Source organism: Epinephelus moara, chromosome 24, assembly GCF_006386435.1.
Source record: "Epinephelus moara isolate mb chromosome 24, YSFRI_EMoa_1.0, whole genome shotgun sequence".
Classification (NCBI taxonomy): domain Eukaryota; kingdom Metazoa; phylum Chordata; class Actinopteri; order Perciformes; family Serranidae; genus Epinephelus; species Epinephelus moara.
In genome coordinates, this window is record NC_065529.1 from 23999117 (window position 1) to 24025756 (window position 26640).

Sequence of the window (26640 nt, forward strand, 5' to 3'; positions counted from 1 at the left end):
TCATGCATTGTTGCGGAAATCTAGTTGAGAGGACACTTGAGGGCGGAGATGTTGGGAGCTGCCAAGTAGGCGTAGTCGGTCACATCCGGGTCAGTATTTAAAGTTAACCCACCTACCCAGTAGAAGTCAGGAGGAAGAGAGTTTCCAGGTCCGGAGGCACCTGCTGCTTTTGTGGGCAATTAATCCATGCTGCAACAGTGGAGCAACCTGTCGTAGAGTAACTGCTCTTGACAAATAAACACAGTAAGTCAGCTTGCGGTTTCTATGTTAGGCTAAATTGACTCTTATTAATGTTGGTGGTTAGAAATGTATTCAATGCCAAAGTTACAGAGCAGGTTTGCTGATATAAAGAGGTGGAATATCTTATTTCCCACCTCAAAGCTCGCTCTTGCAGGCAAGTGTTAGGATTATATCTACTGTAGGCTACACAATATTCTTATTTTTACACTTATATCAGGTAATTTTAGTATACAGTTTATGGCTTTGTGACTGTATTGTCCATGACACAGTGAGTTGTTAAAAAATGTTTTATTTTTTTTTGCGCAATGTATTTTCTCACACCTTTATAATGACGTGTAACTCCTGTCGTATTGCTACAGGTACTTCTGCTCCAGAACTGTTCAACAGACTCTGCTGGTGGAAATATGGAGAACAAAACTGTAGTAAAGGATAAGTTTTTCATCGTGATACGCGGGAAGTCGAGGAAAGGCTTCTTCTGCAGAGGATGTATCGGCCGTGTGGAGGCGGAGGTGCAGCAGGGAGAGCTGTTGGGGCTGCTGTACTCCGGCGGCGGCAGCAGCAGCGCAGTGAGTCCCAAGAGCGGAGGCATCGTGAGGAGGGAGGACACATACCCTCTGACCCGACACCAGGCCCAGCTCCTGCTCTTCATCTCCCCTGCAAGCAAACGCCTGGACCTGCTGTGTAACCCCCAGCTGTTCTCCGCCATCTGTGCGCTGTCTCAGGGTGACCTGGTGGTGGTGAAGCACAAGAAGGGACACCTGCCAGCGCTGGTGAAGAACCTGATGCAGATCGGGAGGAAGGAGGGCAAAGATGACCTGCACATGCTCGGCTTTGAGGTGGAGTCTGTGGTAGGTGCAGTGTTTGTCTGGTTTATTAAACACAGCATCACAGTGTGGGGGTCCAGGATGAAGAACAGAGTGGTAGGAGTGTGAAATGGTTCCTCAGCAGTTTTTTGGTGTGGGTTGAGGTGCTCTGTAGCACCAATGCCACTGAAAGAACTTTTTAAGCTCCTGTGTGGTTCTTCAGCTTAGTTTAATTAACAGGGGAGACAATAAAAGTGCTACATTACAGTGTTGTCATGATACTGGAGCTTCTAACGTTGATACAATACCTTGAAACATAACGATATACAATGCTGTTATTGATACTGTGGGAAATAAATAACAATGAGGGCATGTTATGTTTTATTAAAGAATTAATATAACAAGGCTATAACATGACAACGGTGACTTTTCTTGTTTGGTAGCAGAGAAGCAGTATGATTGTAGTAAACATGAACAAAAGACATTCAGAAGTGATATGCATTGATGAATTGATATGCATTGATGAATTGATATTTTTTGACAATGCTACTGCGCTATAACAGCCCCCAGGCTCAAAAATGTAAAAACAGTAACGTTTTTTATGGCACTTCTAAATATAGTAGCACCAGAGGCCCCACAGTATGATGTCATCACAATACTTAAGTCTAGATACAATATTATTGGGAATTTAAACATTTTGTGATGTGCTGAGTATTGCGTTAACATATATTGCATTTCATTGCCTTTTTCAACTTCAAATTATGTCCCCAACCATGTCAACATCTTTTTTATCTGATAAGATAACATTTTCAGGGGCGCCTGCCGCTTGCACTACATGTAGACTGAGTCTAAGTGATCAGTCAACACTGCCAGAAAGACACATGAATGTCATCGACATTAGTGCAAAATGTACACACGCCCTAGAGCGTTTATCTGTACGTCTGAGTACATAAGCAATCTGTGTTTATTTGTCTTCCCTGTAGGACAGTGATAACAACTTTTCATCCAAGAAACCTTCACCTCTGCCTCTGTTCAGTGCCGCAGACATCGTCCAGGTGGTCCCATCTTACTCTGTTCCCCTCGGACTGCACTGGAAAGACGGCCAATGTGGGGGTAAGTAAAGTGGTCAAAATCGCAATTTGCGTACCTCTTACAAAGTCAGTGTGGCATTTTCTTAACACAAGATACTACAGTTCCTAAAAAGATAAATCAAAACATCATACATCCCCTCCCCCAAAATCAGCCAATTAAATCTTGCCATCTTCAGAAAACACCAGTGACGTCAGAGGGGGAACAGAAAAAGCGGTCCCAGAACACAACTAGAAAAACTGGTCCTGTTGCTCTGGAATGTAAAACAGCAGATTCATCACATGGTCTTGCGTTTTGGCACATTGTGTGTCTGCATACCTTTTATGTAGACCTGTGCTATGTTAGCCGGAGGTCAATCTGATGAGGCAGCATGTGACAAGCTTGAAAAAAATGTCTTATGACTTTCTAACCACCAGCCTCCACACCCCCTCCACACCTCTCCACAGGTCTAAACAAAAAAGCGGTGACGCGCATCAACTCAATGCCGAATATAGGATCTCATGCACGGCCATTGAGAGAGAGCCATACGGAGCAGAGCAGAGTCATACAGAGCCAAATTCCAAACACATCACACGTGCATTTGGAGGTGGGATCCTTGGTAGAGGTGGTGTCCAACTCAGGGATCACAGTGTACGGGGTCATCCAGTGGTTGGGGGTCCCTGAAGGAAAGACTAATGAGTGGGCTGGGATTGAATTGGTGAGTGACAAAACATTTTCTACAGTTACATTTTCTGTCAGCTTTAGGCATCTGCCTCATACCTGATTTGGTTTTCATTGTTTCAGGACTATGAGGTGAACGGCTGCTCTGATGGGAAGTATGGAGGCCAGAGGTATTTCACCTGCAAAGGGAACAGGGCTTTGTTTGTTCCCGTCACAAAGTGCAGCCCTGACAGCAGGTTCCTCTGCAACTCCACAGGAATGCAGACCCCCAAACCTAACGACACACCTCCAGGTTAGACATTTTTCCCACACAAGCAATTCAGATTTACACACAATTGATATTATAGTGCAAGTATTTTTAAAAGTCAAAATTTAACTTACTTACTTTAAATTAACATCCCACAGAATTGTCTGCTCTGAAGCGTAGTCGACTGAGTTGTGCTCTACACAAAATTAAAGTGCGATATAGGAGATTTTGCAAACTGAACTTTTGATCAGGGTGCCAGTATTTTGTAAACTTTAGTGCTGTACCCAATAGTTCTTAGATTTAGGCCCTGTTCACGTGCATACAGATATTTTTATAAACATTTTCCTCTATGTTTTGGCCTCTCGTTCACACACACACACAGTCAGAGTTTTAGGTCACTGAAATGAAGATTTGTTTAAAACACCTCTGGAGCTGCCATGTTTTTTAAAAACTCTTGTTACTTTGTGTATGTGTGGACATGTAAAGTGAAGCACTTGGGAAACAATGACATCATCTCCTGGACGGTTTTGAATCAGGTGCTGTTACACCAGCAGATGGTGGGAAAATTTAGAGTGGGACTGTTGTGTATAGCGGAAGCGGAAGGAAAACTTTCACATGTCCAGAACATCACTTGTATCTTTGAGTCAGCGTTTTCGTCCTCATATCACACCAAGGGAGGAACGTGCCTGTATAAACGGGTCGGTCTAACAGCGCTAGAAATTACATTTATTCATTAAAGAAAGTTTGTTTAATAAAAAAATGACAAAATTATGTAATCAGACTAATCACTTTATTCAAATTATACACTCAGGAATTAGGACTCAGGGATCGCTGGCAACAGCCGTGGCCGGAGGAATTATGTTTTCGGGTTATCTGCCTGTCTCTCCATCCCTCTGTCTGTCCATTTTGTTGTTGTAAATGCGACCTTTCACGAATGCCTTGAGAGAATTTCTTCAAATTTGGCACGAACGTCCACTCGAGCAAAAGGGGAAACACTTGGTCAGATACTGAATTGGAGAGTCATGATGGACACCTAACATGACTTGGGTGTCCATCTTAGAACTGCGGTGATTGTATAGATCTTCTTTGCTGCAGGGTTGGAGATGTTTGAGGCATCCACGTTTTAAAATTTGTAGCTTCTTCGTAGAAGCATATGTGTCTGGACAGACATGGATGTAAACTGTAAATGCAACTTGACGGAGGTTCATGGAAGCGTACAACCGGGGTCATCCCTATGTTTCCAGGGTTCTATGTTTCCCGGGTTCTATGTTCCCCACTTAACCCTGCAAAAAAGCTTCTATGTTCCCGGCTTACACAAAAAGAGTTCTATGTTTCCCGCTTGGTTGAGCGGGCAACATAGAACCCGGGAAACATAGAACCTTTTTTGTGTAAGCGGGGAACATAGAACATTTTTTGCAGGGTTAAGTGGGGAACACAGAACCCTGGAAACATAAAACCCTGGAAACATAGATACGCTCCCATACAACCAAGAGGATGTAATTCTAGGTTTTGTTTAAGGTGATGATAACATCATAAAATAAGACAACAAACATCCAAAGCTTCATTCGAAAACATCTTTAATAGAAACTTTGAATGTTAAAAACAATTACCGTTGGTACAGCCCTAGTAAAGTTATGTAATATAAAGCTTTAGGGATAGATTTTTTTCATTCCTGTCATTTCCTGTCATTTATAAATCACAACCTCACAAAATCCGTTTTGAGGAACTTGGAAGCCTGTTGCAACAGCAGGGTTGCACACAAGTGAAAAAGACAGTCACAAAAATAGCCTGACTTCATTTTCACACCTCTTTTCCTCTGGGAGGATTTGAAACAATGCAGGGTTTGTGACCGTGTTACTGTCAGTGGATCGTGTCTCACAGTCTTGGGAACTTCCTGCTTTGGAAAAGCAGATTAATCATTATTCTTGAAGGCCTACATGACCGTCTAGTTGGACTGTGTGAAGCTTATGGAGAATACTAGGTTCCTCAAATCTAAGGTGAAATGATGATGTTTGTTTTAAAGTTCCATTTGTAATAGGAATGTCTGTCTCTGTATGTTTGCTTGCTGTTTTCAGTTCCTCCATTTGAGGACCTGGAGGAGGATGTGCCCCCTGTTCCTGAATCAGAGGCCTTGTCTTTGCTAGTGGGGAGAATGAAGGGAATTCAGGGTCACATCAACTCCTGCTATCTTGATGCCACACTCTTCAGGTAAAACCAGTTCACCACCCCTCAGGGCACTTGATTCTTAAGCAACACACCACTGCAAATACAGCTCAGATTTACTTTAATCTCTTAAAATAATTTTATTTAGAGAATATCATGTGCAGCTAAATGAGCATGGTGAACTGTATTCAGTTAAGTGCTGAGTTGATAAAACTGTGTTTTTCTCTCTTCAGTTTGTTCAGCTCATCTGTGACCCTGGATAATATCTGCCAGAAGCCTGCTGACACAGAGCAACCCATAGCCTGTTCTCTTAGGAAAATAGTCAACCGTTTGCGCAGGTATAAACACTGTCTCTGAGACTTTGTTTATCTAACGCCTTGCACTATCATCTAGCTTGCAAAACAAGAACATTATGACATTTAAATGGTCACAACTGGTCAACAAGTACTCTCAGTCCTAATGATAGTAGTAGTAGCAGTACTCTTTCTTCACTAGCTAACAAAAAGGTACAAATGCTTCAAATATGCTTTCATAAGAAGGTGTCTTTGGTGTTTGCTCTTGATTGTTTTGCAGCTATTCCAGTATAGGTTCTTGTGTTTGCTTACTGATAGCTGATGTGGCTGATGTATTTATTGCAGACAAGGGTTCGTGCCTGCTGAGAGTGTGATGAATTTCCGTAAAGAGCTTGGCTGTGACACTTTCCGAACAGAGGAAAAAGGTACACACCCACATGTTGCAACATGCATTGTTAAAAAATAAATTTCAATTGAGGCTCTTTAGCCACTGCAGAATAACATGCCAGAGCCCACTAACAGTTCTGTATGTTTTTAATCACTTTGCTTTACTGCAGACCCAGAAGAGTTTATCACAGTCCTCTTTCAGAAAGTGCTCTGCATGGAGCCACTGCTCAAGCTCAGGTAAGATCTTAACCACCCAGTATTAAAATCCTGTCTTATTTGACTGCGTAAAGTTAAGTTAGTGAAATTCTGTTCTCTGTTCTTTTTAGATCGAGACAAGAAGAATCTCAGGGTGCCTACACCTTCCAGATCTTTCTAGAGAAAGAACAAATGGGAAAGATGCCCACTGTCCAACAGCTGCTGGACACATCCTGCCTGTCCGGTGACCTCAAGTTTGAAGAGGTGAGCCTGTGCTCCTCTTAACAGGATAGGTTTTCTTCTGTACATTTGACCTCACTTACTATGTAAGCATGCACATTTGACATGTATACAGTGCATTCAGAATATGCGTCTCAACTGGGGTTTTTACCACAATTTGCGACACAAGGCATCTTGCTTGTTTACAGTCAGCTCTTTACATTGTAATGGATTTATTGTGCACAAACCAACTAGCCAACAATTCGATTTGCAAAGAAGCAAAACCGCACAAGGGACTCCAGCTGTTCCACTTTTTCATAGTTTGACATGAAAAACAACATGGCATGTTAATCAGAGAATGCATGGCTGCATGTAAACAGAAATATTGGTGGAATATTCTTTTTCATGAACCATGTAAACAGCTTAGAATATTTATTTGGAATAAGGACAAAATCTGGACTATTTCATGCATGTAAACATAGTCAATATAGCCTCTCTTTTTTGTCCCTCAGATGCCATCCTGTCTAATGGTTCAGATGCCAAGGTTTGGAAACAAGTATAAGATGTTTTCTCACATCATTCCCTCCACTGAGCTGGACATGACAGATCTCCTGTACAACTGTGAGGAACAGACGTAGTCGGCACTTAGATGTTAATGGAATACTTCTTTTAACACTGTGTTTTGAAGAGCTTAAAGATGCTTATGGATCACCTATTTTCCCCAACAGCTCCAAGGGAATGTTTTATCTGTGGGCATTTGGCAGAGTACGAGTGTCTTCAGTGTCTACCAGATCGCAAACTCCAACCAGGGAGAATAAAACAGTACTGCTCTACATGCAAAACTCAGGTAAGTGTGATTGCCATTTTAGGGCCCTGACACACCAAGCCAGCGGTTGGTCCTTGGTCAATGTTTGGCGATCCATGAGCGTCCGTCACCCTAATTTTTGCAGTGTGTCCTGTCGGCCCTTGTTGGCTGTCTTTGTCAGATTCATCTTGTTGAAAGTCAAGAGGGTGTGAGATCGAAACAAACTTGTTATATTAGTAAGATTATTTTAGCCCTCATCTCTTTAGCAGAGACAGTTTTTTGTGTGTTATTGTATGGTGGCACACGTTAAATATTCTTTGTTCTTTCAACATTGGTTTGTGTGTGCTAACTGGCTAATTAGCATCTTAAATCTGTCCCATCGGTCACAGGCACAGAACATGCATGCTGGTTGGCCGTTGGCTGTAGTCTTTGCAATGTGTTTAGGTGCAACTTTTTTTCTGAGACACAGACAACATGAGACGATGCAGCAGTCGGCCTTTGCTGCCGTTAGTTAATTGATCTCAGTTTGGTGTGTCCGGGTCTTTAGGTGTCAAGTATCCCACTGACCAAACTTGTAAACGTATTAACTTTCTATTTTCTGTTTTTTAAGGTGCACACCCATCCCTCGCGACAGGGTCACTCCCCCAAGGCTCTATCAGTGCCAGCAGGTGTAGCCTCTGACAGTCCCGTGCCCAGGCACATGATGCAGCTGTTTGCTGTGCTCTGCATTCAAACCAGCCACTATGTGTCCTTTGTCAAATACGGCCCTGACCCTCACTCCTGGCTCTTCTTTGACAGCATGGCAGACAGATGTGGTAAGAGATTTAACTTTTTTTATTTATTTGAATCAATAGGGCATCTCTTGGCTTCCATTGGTAGCATTATTGAACTCCCAAATGAGGAATTTTATTCTGATGTTCGTGCAAACTCTGACTTCTATCAAGTGGTTACCCATGACTGCCTTATTTTCTGATAAGGCAGTTTGACAGTATTAGATAAAGCCACACTCTGACGTCTATGACTGGTCTTTATCTTTCCTTGTGCTCATGTCTGATCTTAAGGCCTCTCTTTTCTTTTCTTTTCTTTTTGTTTGACAGGTGATGATCAGCATGGCTACAACATTCCAGAGATCCGGGCTTGTCCGGAGCTTGGTGACTTCCTCTCACAACCGGAGGAGGAGCTGACCTGCTCCAACCCTTCCCAGCCTCCTGAACTACTGCGCAGATTGCTGTGTGACTCCTACATGTTTTTCTACCAAAACCCAGCCACGCCACTTTCATAGCCAAACCATCAGGAGTCAGAAACGAATGTGAGGATGAGGACACAATGTTCCCATAACAGTGCCTTTATAACCTTGCATCTCTGCTCACTCAGCAAGATTTTGTGTTGGTTATTACATCCAAACAGCAGGAACTGAAATGGATGCATTTAACTTTACAGGGATAAAACATTATTATTATTATTATTATTATTATTATTATTATAAATGTGTTGTTCAGACATTTGACTGTAAATGATGGAAGTCAGAGTTGATGTGGTTATGTATGAGAAAAAGACTGAGCAGTAAACATATTAGCATTCACTCTGAACTCCTCATCATCACCATCATTATCTCGTAGATATATTGCTGTTGTTACATTGTGATTATTTATACCAAGATTTCTAAATGACTTTATTCTAGTGTTTTTTTCATCTATGTTATTTGATAAGCTAAAATCCACTCCAGCACTTGGTGACAAGTTTGTATGGTGTTGCATAATTTTAACACTGGATTGTCAGTTGTGACCTACAACAGTCACTGAAGCCTCCCACGTCATATAAACCACATGCTGTTCTTGTTGCTGTTGATGAGCTGTCCATTTAAAAAAACAGAAAGCTGGAAAGTACATGTGTGGTTGTATTGTATGTACTGTAAATAGCTGCACGATGTGCAGTTTTCACAAAGGCATATTACCAGATCTGTAATATATTATTTTAATTTATCAATAAAATGTTAAAATTGCAGTTGGAAATCAGTGAAGCGTCCCAACAGGTTTTTATTCTACTAACAAACAGGCAAACACAGAATCTCTGAAGAGACACCACTGCCAATCATAATGTTTTTTAGAGGCCATTCATAATGTTAAGTAACATTTCAATCTGCTCAATCTACTACAACTAAAACCCTTTTATACCAAGTCTTTAACTAAATCTTAAAAATCTGGACACAAAGTACAGTTTTGCTTTAAAGGTTCCCTGAGGACAAGTGAGCCATATTAGGCAATATTATGGACTGCAATGCCCTCTTGTGGACAAAGTAAGTTTCCCTTAAATAGCATCCACTCTGATTTGGGGAAATACATTCCTCTTGTGTATGCAGGCCCATCAAACCACACCAGCATGTACATTATTCACACAAACTCTGGGGGAAACAAATTTATTCAGAAATATTAATGGCTTTAAAAAACACATAGACAAAAAACAGTTTTTTCAACATTTTTGACACTGATATAATGATAATTAGCATAATAATGCAAGTACACCCTTTCAAAGAGCAATTCACTTTTGATTCAATGGGAAATTACACTACATTTTGTCTCATGAGCATAGGTTTTTTTTTCTGTTCACTTGGCTAAGGTGCTGTAGGAAATAAAAAAAGCTTGGGCGCTGTGTCAGAGTTTTATAGAAACACTGAGACAGTGGGCCCCTGGGCACAGATATACTAAAGGCCCTACCACCTCTCCTACACAGGAGCAAGGCACACAGACTTTATGGTAATTTTGCCTCTTTTATTATCACATCTTTTATTTTTGTAGTCTTTTTGCATGTTTTGTGTTTCTGTGTCTCTTTGTGGTAATTTTCTTTAAAGTCGTTTTGTGTCTATTTTGATTGTTTTTGTGTCTTTGTAGTTATTTTGCATCTCTTTGCACCTCTTTGTGGTCACTTTGAGTCTGTTCCTGGTTGGTAGGCGTTAATCTGTGACATGTTGCAGGTAAAGGCCAGTGGGGCCCCTGATGCTTTTGGTCCCTGGACCTGTGTCTGGAAGGCCTGTTCAGTAATCTATCCATGCTTTTAACTGCTGTTTATTCTGGGATCATGTTGGCTAAAATTATTGTCACATTGTTATGTAAACAACCATGCACATTAACACAAGGGCAGTATTGTGTGATATATGGACATGACCACAATAATTTTTGCTGACCTCAATAAGTCTATAATGAAATTACTGTGTTAGGCCTAAAAACAGTGTCGTTTTAACAAATATCAAAGTGCAAGGTCTCATGCCATGATAGTATCTTATGACTCAAATAAAAATGATTTAAAAAATACTGTTGTTATTAGATGTTGTCCTGTGTATTTAGGTTAGATACAGCTGTTCAATGGTCATCTGGGAATTTCCATAAAACACTACACATTTTAAATGTATTAGGATCACTAAGACGAGTTGGTATGAGACTGAAACCTACTTTTTGGGATATTTCAGGTGGTTATTAATCTGAACCATATGTTTGTATTTCCAGTGTCGGGGTAGAGTGAACTAGGTGTAATTAATTAAACTAGTAGTTTAGCATTTTGCAGTAGCTTGTTGGTTCAATTACATTCGTATTTGCATAGTGATTCAAGTAGTTAACTTAATTTTTTGACATCTTTTGTGTCGTTAACTATTTAACCTACAATCAGTTTTGCCCATAAAAGGAAAGGAATGCTTTTTTATTTTTATTTTATTATGACTTCTATACTGTAATTGATGATTGCTGTTGATTGCTGTTAATTAACAGCAATCAACAGCAGTCCATAGGGACTTGGGTTGGGAACTGGAGGGTCGCCTATTCGAGTCCCCGTCCGGACCAAAATATGGAGCGTGGACTGGTGGCTGGAGAGGTGCCAGTTCACCTCCTGGGCACTGCCGAGGTGCCCTTGAGCAAGGCACTGAACCCCCCAACCGCTCGGGGCGCCTCACCAAGGGCAGCCCCCCCACTCTGACATCTCTCCACTTTGTGCATGTATAGGTCCTGTTTGTGCATGTGTGTGTCTTTTGGACCTGTGTGTAATTGACAAGCAAGAGTGAAAAACATTGAATTTCTCCTCAGGGGGATTAATAAAGTAAATAAACTTAAACTTAAAAACTTAAATGTTCAAAAAAGCTGTTGCATGCTGTTTTAGTAGTGACCTGGCTAACCAGGTAATCCTGCTTGGTGCAGTATTCCCACCTGGACTGTAGTTTCTGGAAAGCAAGTGTCTGATTGATGGACTTGTACAAAGCAAAGCTGACATTTCTTGCACTTTCCCATGAGTAGAGGGGTATTTTATTTTTTGGTTTACGTATGATCTGTGAGTGGGCACTTTTTTTTTATTAAACTTAATTGAGTAGCATTTTATGCTGGCATGTGACTTTTTTGAATGCTATACTGATATAATGTCATATCACATGTACATTGTCAATGTGGTCTTTTTTTGACAAAGAAGTTGGAACTGTTTTTCTAAGAAGCTTAATTTAACCAAACTAAATTTCTCCCTGGGGTAGCTTTGCTGTGTTAACTTTCTCCCAGTGTGAGATAATTGGTAGGTTGCAAAATTAGGCCTATGCTTTCAAAGTACCTTCCCAAAACACTGCACATTTAAATTCATTCCTCAACTACATATGGAGTCTCTCTGCCTTTAAGATATGGGATAGGCCTGTTAGCTGTCAAGGTTGTAGAGGGCAGGAGGGGCTCATGTCTATTATGTGCCGCATATTCTGGCCTGCAGCTTGAAATCACTTAAAGATGGTTAAGTTGAAATGCATATTCACTAAATGGCATAAGTATGGTCACATATCTGAGTGGACAGACCTCTTCAGACATGATGATAATGATGAATGTTATTGTTATTTTTACTAATAATATGCAGTCTACCAAAAAGCTGCTCCACCCTTTAGCTCTCAGGCACTTATCAGATTAAGTGAATACAAACAACAAACGGGTAAACAAGTGGATCCCTGGGCCTGGAGCAATTTGTGCTCATGATACATGTGTCCCTCTTCAGTCAGGACAGTGTGTGACCATCGTGGGCCCTGAGAGCAACACGTTTTGTCAAGAGGAGGAGCTACACGGCTCTGAACCATTTAAATTAAGGCGCATGCGCATTAGTGTACAAATGGGACTTACATCGCTTACACAACTGTGTCTTTTCTTCATTCTGCCTGCATCTCAACGCCGGTGTGTGGTTATCCTACTACACGTTACTCATTTCTGACATTTCAATCAAACAACGCTTAGGAAATGAGTGGGGACCATTCCCACAGTGAGGACCAGGTAATGTCACCACTGTTTATGAACGGGTACAAGTTCTTACCACCGTTTTATTGGCGTGGTTTGACAAGATAACTTAGCTAACTGTGAACAGTGCCTGCTAGCGCGCGTTAGCCGAGTGTGTTTGTAACGATAAGCCAATTCATTTTGTTGTTAACACCGTCTTGACACGTTTCATCGCGTTTTTATCTGTAATGTTACTGAAAGATACTGTCAAGTTAGCTTTGAGTTGTGTATGGCCAGGCATGAACTCCCAAGACAAAGTGGGGTAACGCCACATCTAATGTGTCGTTAGCGTTAGCCAATGTTAGCCGTAGCGGCGTCGGCATCAGCCGCTAAGCCATATTAACAGCCAGCGTAGCAAGCTAGGCTAGCTAGCAGGCTAACGTTAGCTAACAAACTCGCTTTGCCATCCAGCAAGTTCAAAGTTAGGTAGCCGGCTAGTTAGCCACTACGATATTTAACATTCATCTGTTTTTGATTTTTCCAGATTGACGGCGGCTCTCGTTTCAATGGTAAGTTTTTAACACGGCGCTAACAAGTTAAAATGAGGACTTTCCTCACAGTCTGACATGTCTTCACTGATCAAATGTAACGTTACGGTAGTTCTCAGTAGAGGACAGAAATGGCGTCCAGAGACTAAGTCCTCTGTCTCACTCACAAGCGCCTATTGTTCAAAAGGGAGGTCTAATAAAAGCTCTTCCGAATATTATTTTCTCGATTCGAATTAATATTAGTACACAGCTGGAGGTGTTTTATCAGTTTAGCGTATTAGAATTTCTTGTTAGTTGGCTTTTAATGCCATATTTCCCACCTGAAAGTGAGGGTTTGGGGGTTGAGGACTTAGTCTCTGCGCCATTTTCTTTTTCGGTGTAGCGGCCTGACTGTACGTTACTGCAAGCTGAACCCAGGCTGTGAAGTGCAGATGGCTGTGAGGAGGAGAAATGCGAAGGCATAGTGCTTCATTAAGATCCCACGTAGTCATCAAGAGTATGCTTTTTTAATACACGAGCGTAAACGCTTTCATATATAAAGTTAGTTTTTATTATGGCTACAGGGACTTATCATTTCCACATGAAAGGAGAAACTGGACTGTTATAAGTTGAATCCATCCATTTCAACAGTAAACACACCATGTCATGAACTTTAATTCATCATCACATTGCAAATTAAACAAGGTATTAGGTATTAAAGCATCTTGACAATATCTTAGAGAGCGAGCATTAAATGGAGTTTTTAATAGCTGTTAGTATTTGTCCCTTTTAAGCTCTAGAAACCTATATCAAGCAAACAAAGCACTATCCATACCAAAGAAACATATTGTTTTAAGTCAGTTAAGCAGAACTAACTTTTTCTAGGGTGCACGCTCTACACTGAACTACCTTTTGACAAAATATTCAATATGTCTGGTTTCAGTTAAATTATTCATTGTTCTGGCAACCAAGCATGGATTATTGATCTGAGTCTGACTTCCCTGTTCTTCTGTTCATCGTAAAATCATCTAGACAACGTAATCAGTCCACTTACTTGGTTTCCATTCATCAGCAATGGGACAACATTTGACTGTGGGACATAAAGGGCCTTGGCTCTACTTCTAGTTGTCAGATAATGGTATTCATTCCCTGCAGACTGATCTGTCTGATTTCAGATTTACAAGTAAAGCTGCCTTTTTAAAACAGCATCTTAACTGGCATGCTTCAAAAAGATGACACAATTTGTCAGCGCTCTCAACCATTCAGGACAAATTGTACTTAATGCGTTCATTGGATGGTTTAGCCCAACTTGTTCACTAATCAATCCCATAAGTCATATATTCTGAATGTATGTGTTTCAGCTGTCAGCTGTGAACATATGAGTGGAGTCATAACCAAAAGTCTGTCAGATATGTCCTGAAGTTTGTCTTCAGTAATCTAATGGAGCGCAGCAGGGAAATGTATCAGTCATTTGGTTTTGTCAAATCAACTGTGTCATCCTCTGATAATGGATGAATAAAGACAACTAGTTTTACAGTGAAAAATGTAATGATCAAGGTAAGGCTCCAAGTCTGTTTTGGGTTTAGTGATTCTCTGAGAACAAGTCACTCACATTAATGTTTTCACCTAGAACATGTATGCTATTGGTTTGTTCCACACTGTCATACCAGGGGATTATGGACAACTTGTCATTAGGACATGTTAGCAGACTAGGCTATTAGCTGTCAGCTCTGTTCGTGACTGCTCCTATAGCCTTTAACCCCCTAAAGCATAAAGACTTGTGACGTTTTTTGATATGAACGTTTGTGTGAACAGTGTTTCTGTTAATTTTGATATTTGCCTTTTTGTCCTACACTAAGATGTTTTATTCCTCCTGCTGTGGATAACACATTTAAGAGAGGGTGAAAGCCTACTTTGTTCACTGGCATGCTTCAACCTGTCTCTTGTTTCATATTATCTCATAAACAATGGGACTCATATGGGCAGTAGGTGGTGCTGTGCTTATGTGTAATAGATGTTCAGTCTACATTCTGTATGGCATTCAGATTGTAGTGCATGTTCAGACCGTGTGTGTGGCAATTTAATTCATGTTTTTACTTGGAAAAACTATGTGGGGGTGACTAAGTGCTTCTCAGGTTGTCTGTTGATAAGTGTCTGTCTCAGCCTCTCCACTGTGGCACCTTGTTGAGTGCACTTAGTTAGTTTTGTCACTTGTGTATAGAATAAACTGGTCATACTATGGCCATTAGGTAGATCTTTTACTGATGTAGGTAAACGGCAATCCTACCATTTATTCAGTTCATTGTTAAAGACATTATCTTTCACTTTTGAAGAAGGTGATGTTGTTCTCTTCTCAGACTCTCACAAGCATAAAGACAAGTATAAAGAGAAGGAACACAAACATAAGGACCACAAGAAGGATAAGGAACGTGAGAAATCAAAGCATGGCAACAGGTAAAGTGTGTGTGCTTCTGGACTCTTCATAAATGCATGTTTCTGGTGGTATCTGCTCAGAGTGGTCAAGACGTATAACTTAATTACAGCATCATTCTCTCTGCTGAATAGTGGAAGGTGGAGCAACCTTAATTAATAGTTGTTGTTTTTTATAACTTAAGCGATCACAAGGACTCATCTGACAAAAAACACAGAGACAAGGAGAAGGAAAAGATGAAGCACAAAGATGGCAGCGCAGATAAATACAAGGACAAGCACAAGGACAAGAAGGTGAATTACCATGCACATAATTCATGGAAGAATGCTCACATGGTTGTGCATGTAATGTTGTGATTTTAGGGTTCGTCATCATGAATTATTCTGCAATATTAAGCTGTCAAATCATACACGCATGTTCACAGCCCGCAGCTAGAACAAAATTTAAAGCTCATTCATTTTTGTTTGGATCTTCTCTTTCAATCAGATTTCAACCAATCTGTTCTTTGAATCAGGACATGGAAATGAACAGAGACACAGATAGAAAATGGAACAAACAAGTGTGGACTTTTTTGGTTTCACATAATTTCAGGTGGCTTCATGTAGCTAGTTAACTGTGCTTGTGTTTTGGCAGAGTTAAGAATGTCAGAATTGAGAATTTGGTTTGCTACTGCCTTTGCTGAACAAAAAAAAGTGTATTCTTAGTTGGTCATCATATAGTGCTTACAGTGGCCTCTGATGATGACTAAATAGTTAAGGCGCTTTAGTTTCTACTACTCAGTACTAATAAACGGTTTCATGCAGATAAATGAAAGTGTTAATTCATAATTATTTTAGTTTGTTAAAATTATGATTAACCATCTCAATTACAATATCTGACAATGACTGGACTGTCATTTGGCTATTATTATGCAGATGAGTGTTCGACACCAAACCTTAAAAAATGTTTACTATTTTTGATACAACGCGAAAATTGACATTGAGAGCATACAGTTTAAAGTTTTTTTAGAATTCTAAATATAACGAGTATATAACTTGACAACGACTTTTCTCGATAAGTGGCAAAGAACAGCAGAATAACTGCAGCAAACTAACAATAAGCGAGAACAAGAAAGCACAGCTGCTACTGGTGTATTGATACTATGAAAGAAAGTGTTTCAACACTAATGCAGACATGTTTAATTATCATTTGCTGTTACACATTTTGCAATGTCTGTCTTAACAATTTTGTGTAAACCTTTCAGGATAAGTCACTTGATGGTAAAGTCAAAAAAGAAAAAGAGAACGGCTTTGCCAGGTATGTCTGGGCTCCACATCTCACTTCAGTACTACATTTACACTACCAGCAGATTCCTTTTTGAAATGAAGCCATTTCTGATTCTGAATGTTTTTTATTTTTGTTATGTAGCCCTCTACATGTGAAGTCTGAGCCTGAGGATTTTTACCACTCTCCTAAACATGAGAAGTCTCTAAAGAGAGAACGTGACGATGATAATGAGTGAGTGGCCTTTTGTGATTGGTCGTCTGTTTTTCCATGTGTCCATCTTAAAGAGTATTTGTAATTGTGTGTGTGACCTAATTTGTAACACAAATTGTTTTTCAGCTCTGAATTCAAGCCCAAAAAAATTAAGACTGAAAATGACAAGAAGGTCAAGAAAAGAAAACAAGAAAATGAGGTAAGCAAAGGCCATAAGCAGAATGCCAACTTGTGATTTAGATTTTCTCTTAAACAATAAAAAGAAGCCCCTTTTCTCCAGTGTATTTTGGAAAGCACAAAAAAATCGAGCACCTGAAGAACTGGGGAGGCTTGGGTCTCAGGCCGGTGTTGACACTGACATTTTTTGTGCCAACCTGTGAGTGAAATAACTCATAGTTTCTCTTCCCTTTTTAGGACATTAAGCCCAAAAAGACAAAAAACAAAAAAGGAGAAGTTGCTGATGGAAAAAAGAAAGCAAAGAAAGAGCCAGAGGAGAAGTGGAAATGGTGAGTTGCTCATGTCAGCCAGCCGCACCATACTTACATACTTATCAGTGTGGAGATGGGGCAAATGTGGGTGTTTTGCATGTTATTGTTGGATCAAGTTATGTCTTGTTTCTTGGGTATTTTCTTACTGCATGGATTTTTTTTTGTTAATTCCAGGTGGGAAGAAGAGAGATACACAGATGGTGTTAAATGGAAGTTTCTGGAACATAAAGGGCCAGTGTTTGCACCGCCTTACGAGCCTCTCCCTAGTAATGTCAAATTTTTCTATGATGGTAAGGCTCTGTTTCTCACGTACTCAATTTTGACATCAGTCAAGAGCAATACTGTCGAACCATGTGATATTATCTCAGTGGTGGACAAATGTACCTATTTTTTTGAACAGGTAAGCACATGAAGCTCAGCCCAGAGGCAGAAGAGGTGGCAACTTTCTTTGCTAAAATGCTGGACCACGAATACACCACAAAGGACATCTTCCGCAAAAACTTCTTTAAAGATTGGAGAAAGGTATGAGGAAAATGCACTTATGTAAACAAAATTGCAAATGTCCTAAGAGCTTTAAGTAGAAGTACACATAGGTATGTCAGTTATATACAGGCGGGATATGCGAGTAAATATAGATATGTATATGTAAAAGTGTATTAATCTGTATATGAGGAAGGGTGTGTATAGACATGGATATACTCCTGCAAGTGAAGATGGACATGGCATTATGACAAATAACGTGCTTGATAAAGAAGAACTTTGAAAATCCAATTATTTGGGAGGGATTGGTTTGAGAGGGGTGGTCTCAGCATGTGCTCGGCATAACCATAAAGTTGCAAAACATTATGTGGAAGTATATTGAGGTCAAAAGATTTGAGAGAACATAAAGACTTGGCTGTATAATCTGTTTATCACTTGATCTGTTTGTGCTAAATCTAGGTTTTCATGTCTAAAGTCCAGAATTCTGTGCAGTCTTGTAATTGTTCAAAGACTTCTGTTTTTGAGTGTGCCATGTTTTGCCAATACAGGAAATGACTTCAGAGGAAAAAGCTAAAATCACAGACCTGAAGAAGTGCGACTTCAATGAGATGAACGAATACTTTAAGGCACAGTCTGAAGCCAGGAAGGCCATGACAAAGGAGGAGAAACTGGTAAACTACTACAAATTTTTTTTTTAGGCCACACAATATATCAGTCAACCCTACAGGAAGATTTAGCTGAAAACACTGGTCAGACGGTGTCACCTGTGTTGTTTATTGTTTTAACATAGTTGTATAATTGACACTAGGGGTGAAAAATCAGTTACTCACAATATATCATGATGTGTTGCCCACAGAAGTGATGGTATTATGAGGGTGATCCTGTGACACTTGGTACATTACAAGATAATTATTGACAATACATCACAATGTGTGTAACTGAAGAAGCAAAAACAAAAATACCCCAAAAAGGCAAAAAAATCTTTCTTTCACTGCATTGTGGTGTCGGTTTCACAAAATTTGACAACTGAGATGAAACAATATACAAAAATGTACACAGAGTCTTCGCTCTGTGCCTCTCCAACACAATACTGGTGGCCCTCAGGGACATCAAAGGAAGCATTGCTTTAAACATTGTATTCATTATAGGCTGACTCTCAGTTGAGGCAGCATTAGCTGTGTTCTCCAGGACGAGATCAGGATGATGACAAATCAGGTGGCTATGCATGTTCAATGTGTTGCCTTTGTACTCAGTGTTCATAAAACCATGATGACTGTGGATCCTTGTCTTAGATAAACATTTACCAATATAAGGCTTTAAAAAGTATCACACTGTCTTAAATTCAGATTGAATGGGTCTTAAATGTCCACGGTCACATCCTGTCCACTGTCCCTTTTTACATGGCTGCAATCTGGCACTGTTACTACCTCTGCTCCTGCTTAAAGTGGAGACAACTCTGTACCCCCCATTTCCGCAATCATACCTTTTTATAAAGAAGACAGAATAACTGCAACATTCCCACATGCAGTATGAAAGAGACCATTGAATGGTGACTCTCGTGTGAAATTGAAAGGGGAATCCGTTAAGAGCACCTGCATGTTAAAATAAAAATATCTGTATCTGGTGCCAGTGTATTGACAAATCAAGGCCTTACATGTTTTTTGTAAATAGACATCTGTCATTTAAAAGTGCCTGAAGTATGTATTTTGTATAAGAAAAGCTCACTAAGTTTTATGAAAATTCTTAGTGTTGTAACTGTACCTTGATCTGTGTTTCAAACTAAGCCCTCTGGGGTCCTTGAATTAAAGGGAATTGTGCCTTGAAAGTCCTTGTAAAGTCACAGAATTGAATGTGTAAGAAGGTGTGGGAACCCAGAGGAAGGATTGTTGACACAACTGAAATTATTGACCCCAACAAAATGGAGTTCTGATGGTTTTTATTCCCCCTACCCTTTTGTAGAAAATAAAAGAGGAGAATGAGCGCATCTTGCAGGAGTACGGCTTCTGCATCATGGACAACCACAGGGAACGTATTGCTAACTTCCGCATTGAGCCTCCGGGCCTGTTTCGCGGTCGTGGAGACCATCCTAAGATGGGCATGCTCAAACGTCGCATCAGGCCTCAAGACATCATCATCAACTGCAGCAAGTGAGTGAAGGGTTGTTGTTTTTCCCCCAGTGCTGATGAGCTGATGTTTTAAGCGGGTGTAATGATTAAATGTTTTATTAATGTGCTCCTCGAAGGGACTCCAAGCACCCAGCGCCTCCTCCAGGCACTAAGTGGAAAGAGGTTCGTCATGACAACAAGGTGACTTGGCTGGTGTCGTGGACGGAGAACATTCAGGGTTCCATCAAGTACATCATGCTGAACCCCAGCTCCAGGATCAAGGTGGGGTGATGAGTTCTGCAGTAAAAGGTTTTGACCTGGTTTAAATTTGAGCTGTTCCCTACAATAACTTGTTCATATAATTTGAGTTCATATGACGGTGTGCATGCTTGACACACATTTGTGGTCACATCTAATTCATTCAGCCATGTTGTTGTTGTTGTTGTTGTTGTTGTTGGTCTGCAGGGAGAGAAGGATTGGCAGAAGTATGAAACAGCTCGTAGACTGAAGAAGTGTGTGGACCGTATCAGAGCCCAGTACCGTGAAGACTGGAAGTCTAAGGAGATGAGGATCAGACAGAGGGCTGTGGCACTCTACTTCATCGACAAGGTGAGCTTCATGATTACTGTTGACATTGTCCGCAGTGTGTATAGCTTTAGGGAATGTAATGTTGTGTAATTGCTTTTTAACAATGGCTGTAACGTGCAAGTGGGGTTTAGCGGGTGCTTAAACACTCACTGCAGTGAGGGTAATGTCTCTGTAAGCCGGCTTTAATCCAGCTGTCCTGATGTGCTCTAGCTGGCTCTGAGAGCGGGTAATGAGAAGGAGGAAGGAGAGACTGCAGACACCGTGGGTTGCTGCTCGCTGAGAGTTGAGCACATTAAACTCTATCCAGAGAACGATGGTCAGGAGTACGTGGTGGAGTTTGACTTCCTGGGTAAAGACTCCATCCGCTACTACAACAAAGTCCCTGTGGAGAAAAGAGTAAGGACTGTAAAGCACTGTTTTTTGTTTTTTTTAACTGTTCAAACTTTGCCTTTGTATTTATGCACGCTCTGCTTCTTCTAGGTATTTAAGAATCTTCAGTTGTTTATGGAGAACAAGGAGCCTGATGATGATCTGTTTGATCGTCTGAATGTAAGTAAAACAACCTGTGAGGAAACTATAAAGTCCTTATTTAATGCATAAAATTTATTTTGGCAGAAAAAAAATGTCACTATTGGAAAGATGTTTGATTTTGAAAGGCGGTTTCTAAAATAAGTGTTTACCTTTTTGAAGGGTCTCTGCAGATCCTCAAAGTCTTTAAATGTCTTAAATTCAGTTTTGGGCCCCAAAAAATCTTAAACGTGCTGAATTTGAATTTGTTAGGTCTTCATTGCCACACATGGTATCTAATTTCTTTTTGTCAAAATGACTTAAGCATTACTGCATGAAAGTCCCCATTTCCGATGTTACAAATCTTTGAACCTACCACTGAATAAAATACTTGTACATGTTTGAAGTAAACATCAATCAATTAAAAAGAAACAAAAAACAAACTTGTACTTACCTGTTGGCAAAATGTAGATTAGCCTGACTCACTCAATAATCACATCCCTACATAAAACCTTCCTCTGCACAGTACTACAAATACACCACTTCTCTCTATACTTTCCTGCAGTGCTTGAATAAGAAAAAGACGAGTTGTCCAAAAATCTGTCTTAAGTATGGTTCAAATTTATCTTGAAAATGTCTTAAAGCATTACATTTAAGTGTCTGATACTGGTAGACACCCCATTTCAGCACTAATAAACCACTTTCTTGTATCTCTCCAGACTTCTGTTCTGAACAAGCACCTTCAAGAGCTGATGGACGGTCTGACTGCCAAAGTCTTCCGTACCTACAACGCCTCAATCACCCTGCAGCAGCAGTTGAAGGAGCTCACAAGTGGTACGTCTATACCTGCAGTCAAAAGATCTAAATTCACAATTAACTGGAATCCAGCCTTATTTAGGCCCATGCAGAGTTAAATAGAAGGTGCAAACAGCGTCATACATCTGAATTGCTGGTTAGGAATTAATAATAGGCTTTTCATTTGGGTGTGACTGCTGCGATGAATCATTCTGCATTGATAAAACTCATTTAACTCTTCGTCTCTCTCCTCAGCGGAAGAGAACATTCCAGCCAAGATCTTGTCCTACAACAGGGCCAACAGGGCTGTGGCCATCCTGTGTAACCATCAGAGGGCTCCACCAAAGACATTTGAGAAGTCGATGCAGAACCTGCAGACTAAGGTTAACATTTGTTTTGTTTTTTTGAATACTGTTGACAGACCTTATTCCTGTGCTACACCTGAGATGGTTAGCTTAATTTATAGCTCACTTTTTATTTGTTGGTTGTACTGAAATTGTCAATTGTTAAAGGTCCAGTGTGTAGGTTTAAGGGGAATATAATGGCAGAAATGGAATATAACATTCATGTTTTCATTAGTTTATAATGTACTGAAAATAAGAATAGTTTTCGTTACCTTAGAATGAGCTTTATATCTACATAGGGAGCGGGACCTCTTCCACAGGGTCAGACAAACCAAACACTGGGCCTTTTCCCATTGGCCACCATAGTTCTCCCACACGCTTGGCACATGGAAGAAATTTCAGTTGTTTGCAGTCTGCAACATCACCACTAGATGCCACCAAATCCTACACACTGGACCCTTAATATCAAGTTAAGTAGGGCTCAAAATACCTCCATTAATATTGCAGTGATATTGTAGGGCTGTCTATTGGTGCTTTAAAAAAATATTTACACAGTGAGAGTTTTGATCATTAGTCATCAATAATGTGGATACAATGCCTAAGTGGGTAAAGGTAAGTGATAGAATAGGTAGATCATTCTGGTAAGTTCAGAAAATGACATCACTTAAATGTAATGCAGCCTTTAAAGCCAGGAAAAGACAACACTTCCAATTTATTATATAATCCAAAATTCAAGATGACATCTAGTCTCGCATCACAGTCTTAAAATATTGACTATATTGCTCAGCTCTAAGTTCAAGTAGGGATTTTAAAATCACTGAATGCTTGAATCTTGCTCATTGTGTGACTGTGCTCAAAGGGGATTTGGTAAATGTTTGTGTAGCAAAGATAATTTATGAGAATGTTGAGGGTAAATATTCACAAGGTCTTTTTGTTGAGAGTGCTTGAGTTTTGAAATTGATGGAAGAGCAATTTAAAATGAGTGCCCTGACCCCTCCATATATTCATGGCATGTCTGGCTTTGTCAATTTAGGAATTTCCAATTTCACCAAAATATTTATTGACATATTTGAAAGCTCTTGCACATGATGTACAAGGTCCGGTTCAATGATGAAGAATTACCATGTAACTGTCAGTGTTAGACAAGTACAATAATCGGTGCTTCTCATTTTTTAGACTAATTACTCTTTTTTTTTTTTTTTTTTTTTTCTTCTTTTCTTAGATTGATGCTAAAAGGGACCAGCTCTCTGATGCCAAGAGAGAACTGAAGAGCGCCAAGGCTGATGCCAAAGTACGGAGAGATGAAAAATCCAAAAAGTAAGTATATAAAAGTTTGCTGTGGACTTAAAGTTGTCTCCCAGGTCAGTTTCATTTATAACCTTGTGTGCTGGTTGTCTCCTCTGTAGGGCCGTGGAGGCCAAGAAGAAGGCAGTTCAGAGGATAGAGGAGCAACTGATGAAGCTGGAGGTGCAGGCGACTGATCGTGAGGAGAACAAGCAGATTGCTCTTGGCACTTCCAAGCTCAACTATCTGGACCCTCGCATCTCTGTGGCTTGGTAAGATAAAACTCTGTAAAATATTTCAGAAGTTGGGAAACATTTTAACTTGTGTTGCTTACTGTGCAGGAATGTTCCGATAATGTTTGCAAAACTGTATTGCAAATGAAAGTGAAAGCCAACTCCAGATTCTCTCTCATTTTAACGTATTCACCTCACTATATTTGCTTTTTTTGGCACTGTCTGCCCACTGACCAAAGGTCACCGACCAGAAACATCCCGAACACCGCAACATGATAAGAAATACAGGCAGAGGGCAGAGTCTCTGCAGATGAATATGACTGCAACCAGCTATCATTTTCATTATTTATCTGCTTATTATTGTCTTGATTAAGTCCATTAGTAGTTCGATCTATAACATATCTTTAAAATTGTAAAACATGTCGATCAGTGTTTCCCAAAGACAGGGCTACCGCGGAACCTTGAAGTCTTAATAGACGTTGAATTAATTTATTTAAAAAAGACCTTAATTGGTATTAAAATGTCTCAAATCAATCTTTCACAAGTCTTCAGACTGCTTAGATATGAAAAGAAGGATTTTGTGAATCTGTTTTTTTAAGTTGGTAACATATATATCATTAAAAAAATGCAGATCAAGGTGGTGCAACCACCAACGCTCGTTTTTTGTTTCCGGCCATAATGGTCAGCGCAGAGGCTCCACTGTCTGTAGCTAGCTGTCACTGTAACCTGAACAACATGGGAAGTAAAAATTTAACAAAAACTGGCTATTAAAATAAGATTACACAGCATGGCTGAAACCGGTAAAAGGCAAACTGCATGACGGAAATCAAGGCAGTCAAATCCCACATGCAGAGTCAGAAAAAACGAAAAGAAAGTCGCCAAGAAAACCCAACGAACACCAGGTATTTCCTTGTTCAGTCTTACCCTTGACAAAATAATTGGTCTGCCACCAGGAGAAACTGCATGGTGTGTAAAAGATCCGAACTTTTCCTTGTCATGTTCCCGTATCAGGTCACAGCTGTGCAATTGTCCGTGCAGACAATTAGTATAACGGGGGCCTTAAATATTTGATGTCAGCTGCTGTTTTTTTTTCTTTTCTTTCATCTGTTATGGTGATTGTAAAATTGGTCTAAACTTTAATTCTGAGTGGCATTAAAAAAGTTTAACTTGCCTTAAGATGTAGAAACCCTGCAGAGAACAAGACATCGTCCTCAGATTTCTTGTTTTGTCCACAAACCACAGAAATTCAGTTACTGTCATGGAGGGGTAAAGAAACCAGAAAATATTAATTTTCTAAACTGGAATCAGAATTTTTTTTTTCCTTAAATTATCCAAATCGATTTTGTGAATATAAAATTAGTTGGTGACTAATTTAATAGTTGGCAATTAATCGATAAATCGTTCCAGCCCTACACGTAAATATTACACCACATGTTTTAAGTTGGTCTTAAGTGGTGATTGAGAGGAATTATTTCTGTGTGCGTCTGTACATCATTTTCTAGGAAAATCCTGCACAGTATATCTTTGGCATCACCCATCGCTCCCCTGATTTTGTTGGACAAAGATGCGCAATGAGGACCTCTGTGCTAAAATAACAAACTTTTCCCGTCCTTCACTCTTTGTGTGCTAGGTGTAAGAAGTGGGGCATTCCCGTGGAGAAGATCTACAACAAAACTCAGCGTGAGAAGTTCGCCTGGGCCATCGACATGGCAGATGATGACTTTGAATTTTAAATCCCAGTTTGTGGTTTTAACTATGATACAGTCATTCTTTTTTTTTTTTTTTTTTTTTTAAATCGGATACTTGTTTTTTAGCTTAACCGAATTTTGCTCAATGGCCAGACCTGATCAGGAATTTCAGAAAGTTTGAGCAGAAAAAACAGCGGCAAGATGATGAGGCCATAATGAAGTGGCAGGAGGATATTGTGGGTAGTCTAAACATCTGATCCGAGATCAGGCATCAAGGCTGAACTATACCCACAACTGAGCATCAAGGCATATTCCCAGTAATTGGAAGACCTTTTTACCTTTGTGTCTCTCCCTCCTCGGGGACAAATCCTGACAATGCCTGAACTTTGAACTCTGTGGTCCTATAGCTACTGTATTCAGCAAAAACAAAAATGCTTTGTATCATTTTATTTTATCTGTTCACTTGCTCTGTATTTTAGCCCACCCATGTATTATTAATGAATTCTATATTTTGATAGACAAAGTTAAAAAACAAATGAATTCCTTAACTACACCCACACGCCTTTCGAGGAAATGGAAATGTGAGCTCAACTTCTGAGTTGTGTGTGTGTGCGTGCATGTGTGTGTATGAGGGGCTTGGCCATGGAAATTGTTTGTTAGGGTGAATATTTTAAACTGGACTATGTTGAATTGTTTAGCATGAAAGAGGATGTCTGGGCAGGCAACGGGGAAAATACTGCAACCATGTCAATATTTACTTAAGCAAGCAGAATGTGAATATTTTGTTTTACAGCCTCCATCAGGGACTTCTTTTTCAGTGTAAATGTGAACCAATCATTTGTATCCTTTAACTCGCAAGCATCCTCTGAATCTCTTCGCATAGCCCTGTCTACATTTGATTTTAACTTAATTTAACAATTGTTCCAAGAAAAGAAAACTCCCATATCTGTTACTTGAAGATAATGCTATGATAATGTATTTAAAGTCATTTAATGGAGTGTTTTTCTTCCCAGAGGGGTATGTGAGGGATATCAACTTTGCCAAAAAAATCACCAATCTGTTACAATTTAGGCAGTTTCTTTTTTTTAATTGTGTAAAGATTGAGGATAAAATAATGTAACATTTAATGTGAATTATCAGTTCATTTTATTCCACTTTTATGATAGGAAATTTGATGTAAGTAGCTGTAAAGTCAACATCCTATTCCTGTTTTACCTTTTTGTCATAGCCTTTGATCATGTTTTCTTTGAGTTTTATGCTCATTGTAGGTTGAAAAATGAAATAAAACCCTACAAATAATTTTACTGTGTACTTGTGATTATTTTTTTTCTTCCTCACATTTCAATTGAGCATAGGTTTACTCTTGAACAGTTTTCA

The 26640-nt window shown here is 39.8% G+C and overlaps 2 protein-coding genes across 2 annotated transcripts; both read left to right on the forward strand.

The window, feature by feature from the left end:
• The first annotated feature begins 109 nt into the window (after window positions 1-109).
• Window positions 110-10381, forward strand: cyldb (cylindromatosis (turban tumor syndrome), b). The gene is made up of 14 exons (XM_050038014.1): window positions 110-243; window positions 600-1088; window positions 2027-2156; window positions 2579-2829; window positions 2916-3084; window positions 5115-5247; window positions 5436-5540; window positions 5841-5920; window positions 6053-6119; window positions 6209-6341; window positions 6809-6917; window positions 7025-7143; window positions 7712-7916; window positions 8199-10381. The coding sequence occupies exons 2-14, from the start codon at window positions 645-647 to the stop codon at window positions 8381-8383; spliced, it is 2130 nt and encodes a 709-aa protein (XP_049893971.1). The 5' UTR covers window positions 110-243; window positions 600-644; the 3' UTR covers window positions 8384-10381.
• Window positions 10382-12215: 1834 nt separating this feature from the next.
• On the forward strand, window positions 12216-26562 carry top1a (DNA topoisomerase Ia). Its single transcript, XM_050037867.1, has 21 exons — window positions 12216-12374; window positions 12862-12886; window positions 15202-15298; window positions 15460-15568; window positions 16519-16571; window positions 16683-16772; window positions 16878-16950; window positions 17166-17257; window positions 17414-17529; window positions 17640-17761; window positions 18268-18390; window positions 19679-19866; window positions 19962-20106; window positions 20290-20433; window positions 20623-20808; window positions 20893-20961; window positions 21639-21753; window positions 21970-22097; window positions 23281-23375; window positions 23465-23614; window positions 25206-26562. The coding sequence occupies exons 1-21, from the start codon at window positions 12342-12344 to the stop codon at window positions 25306-25308; spliced, it is 2256 nt and encodes a 751-aa protein (XP_049893824.1). The 5' UTR covers window positions 12216-12341; the 3' UTR covers window positions 25309-26562.
• Window positions 26563-26640: the final 78 nt, after the last annotated feature.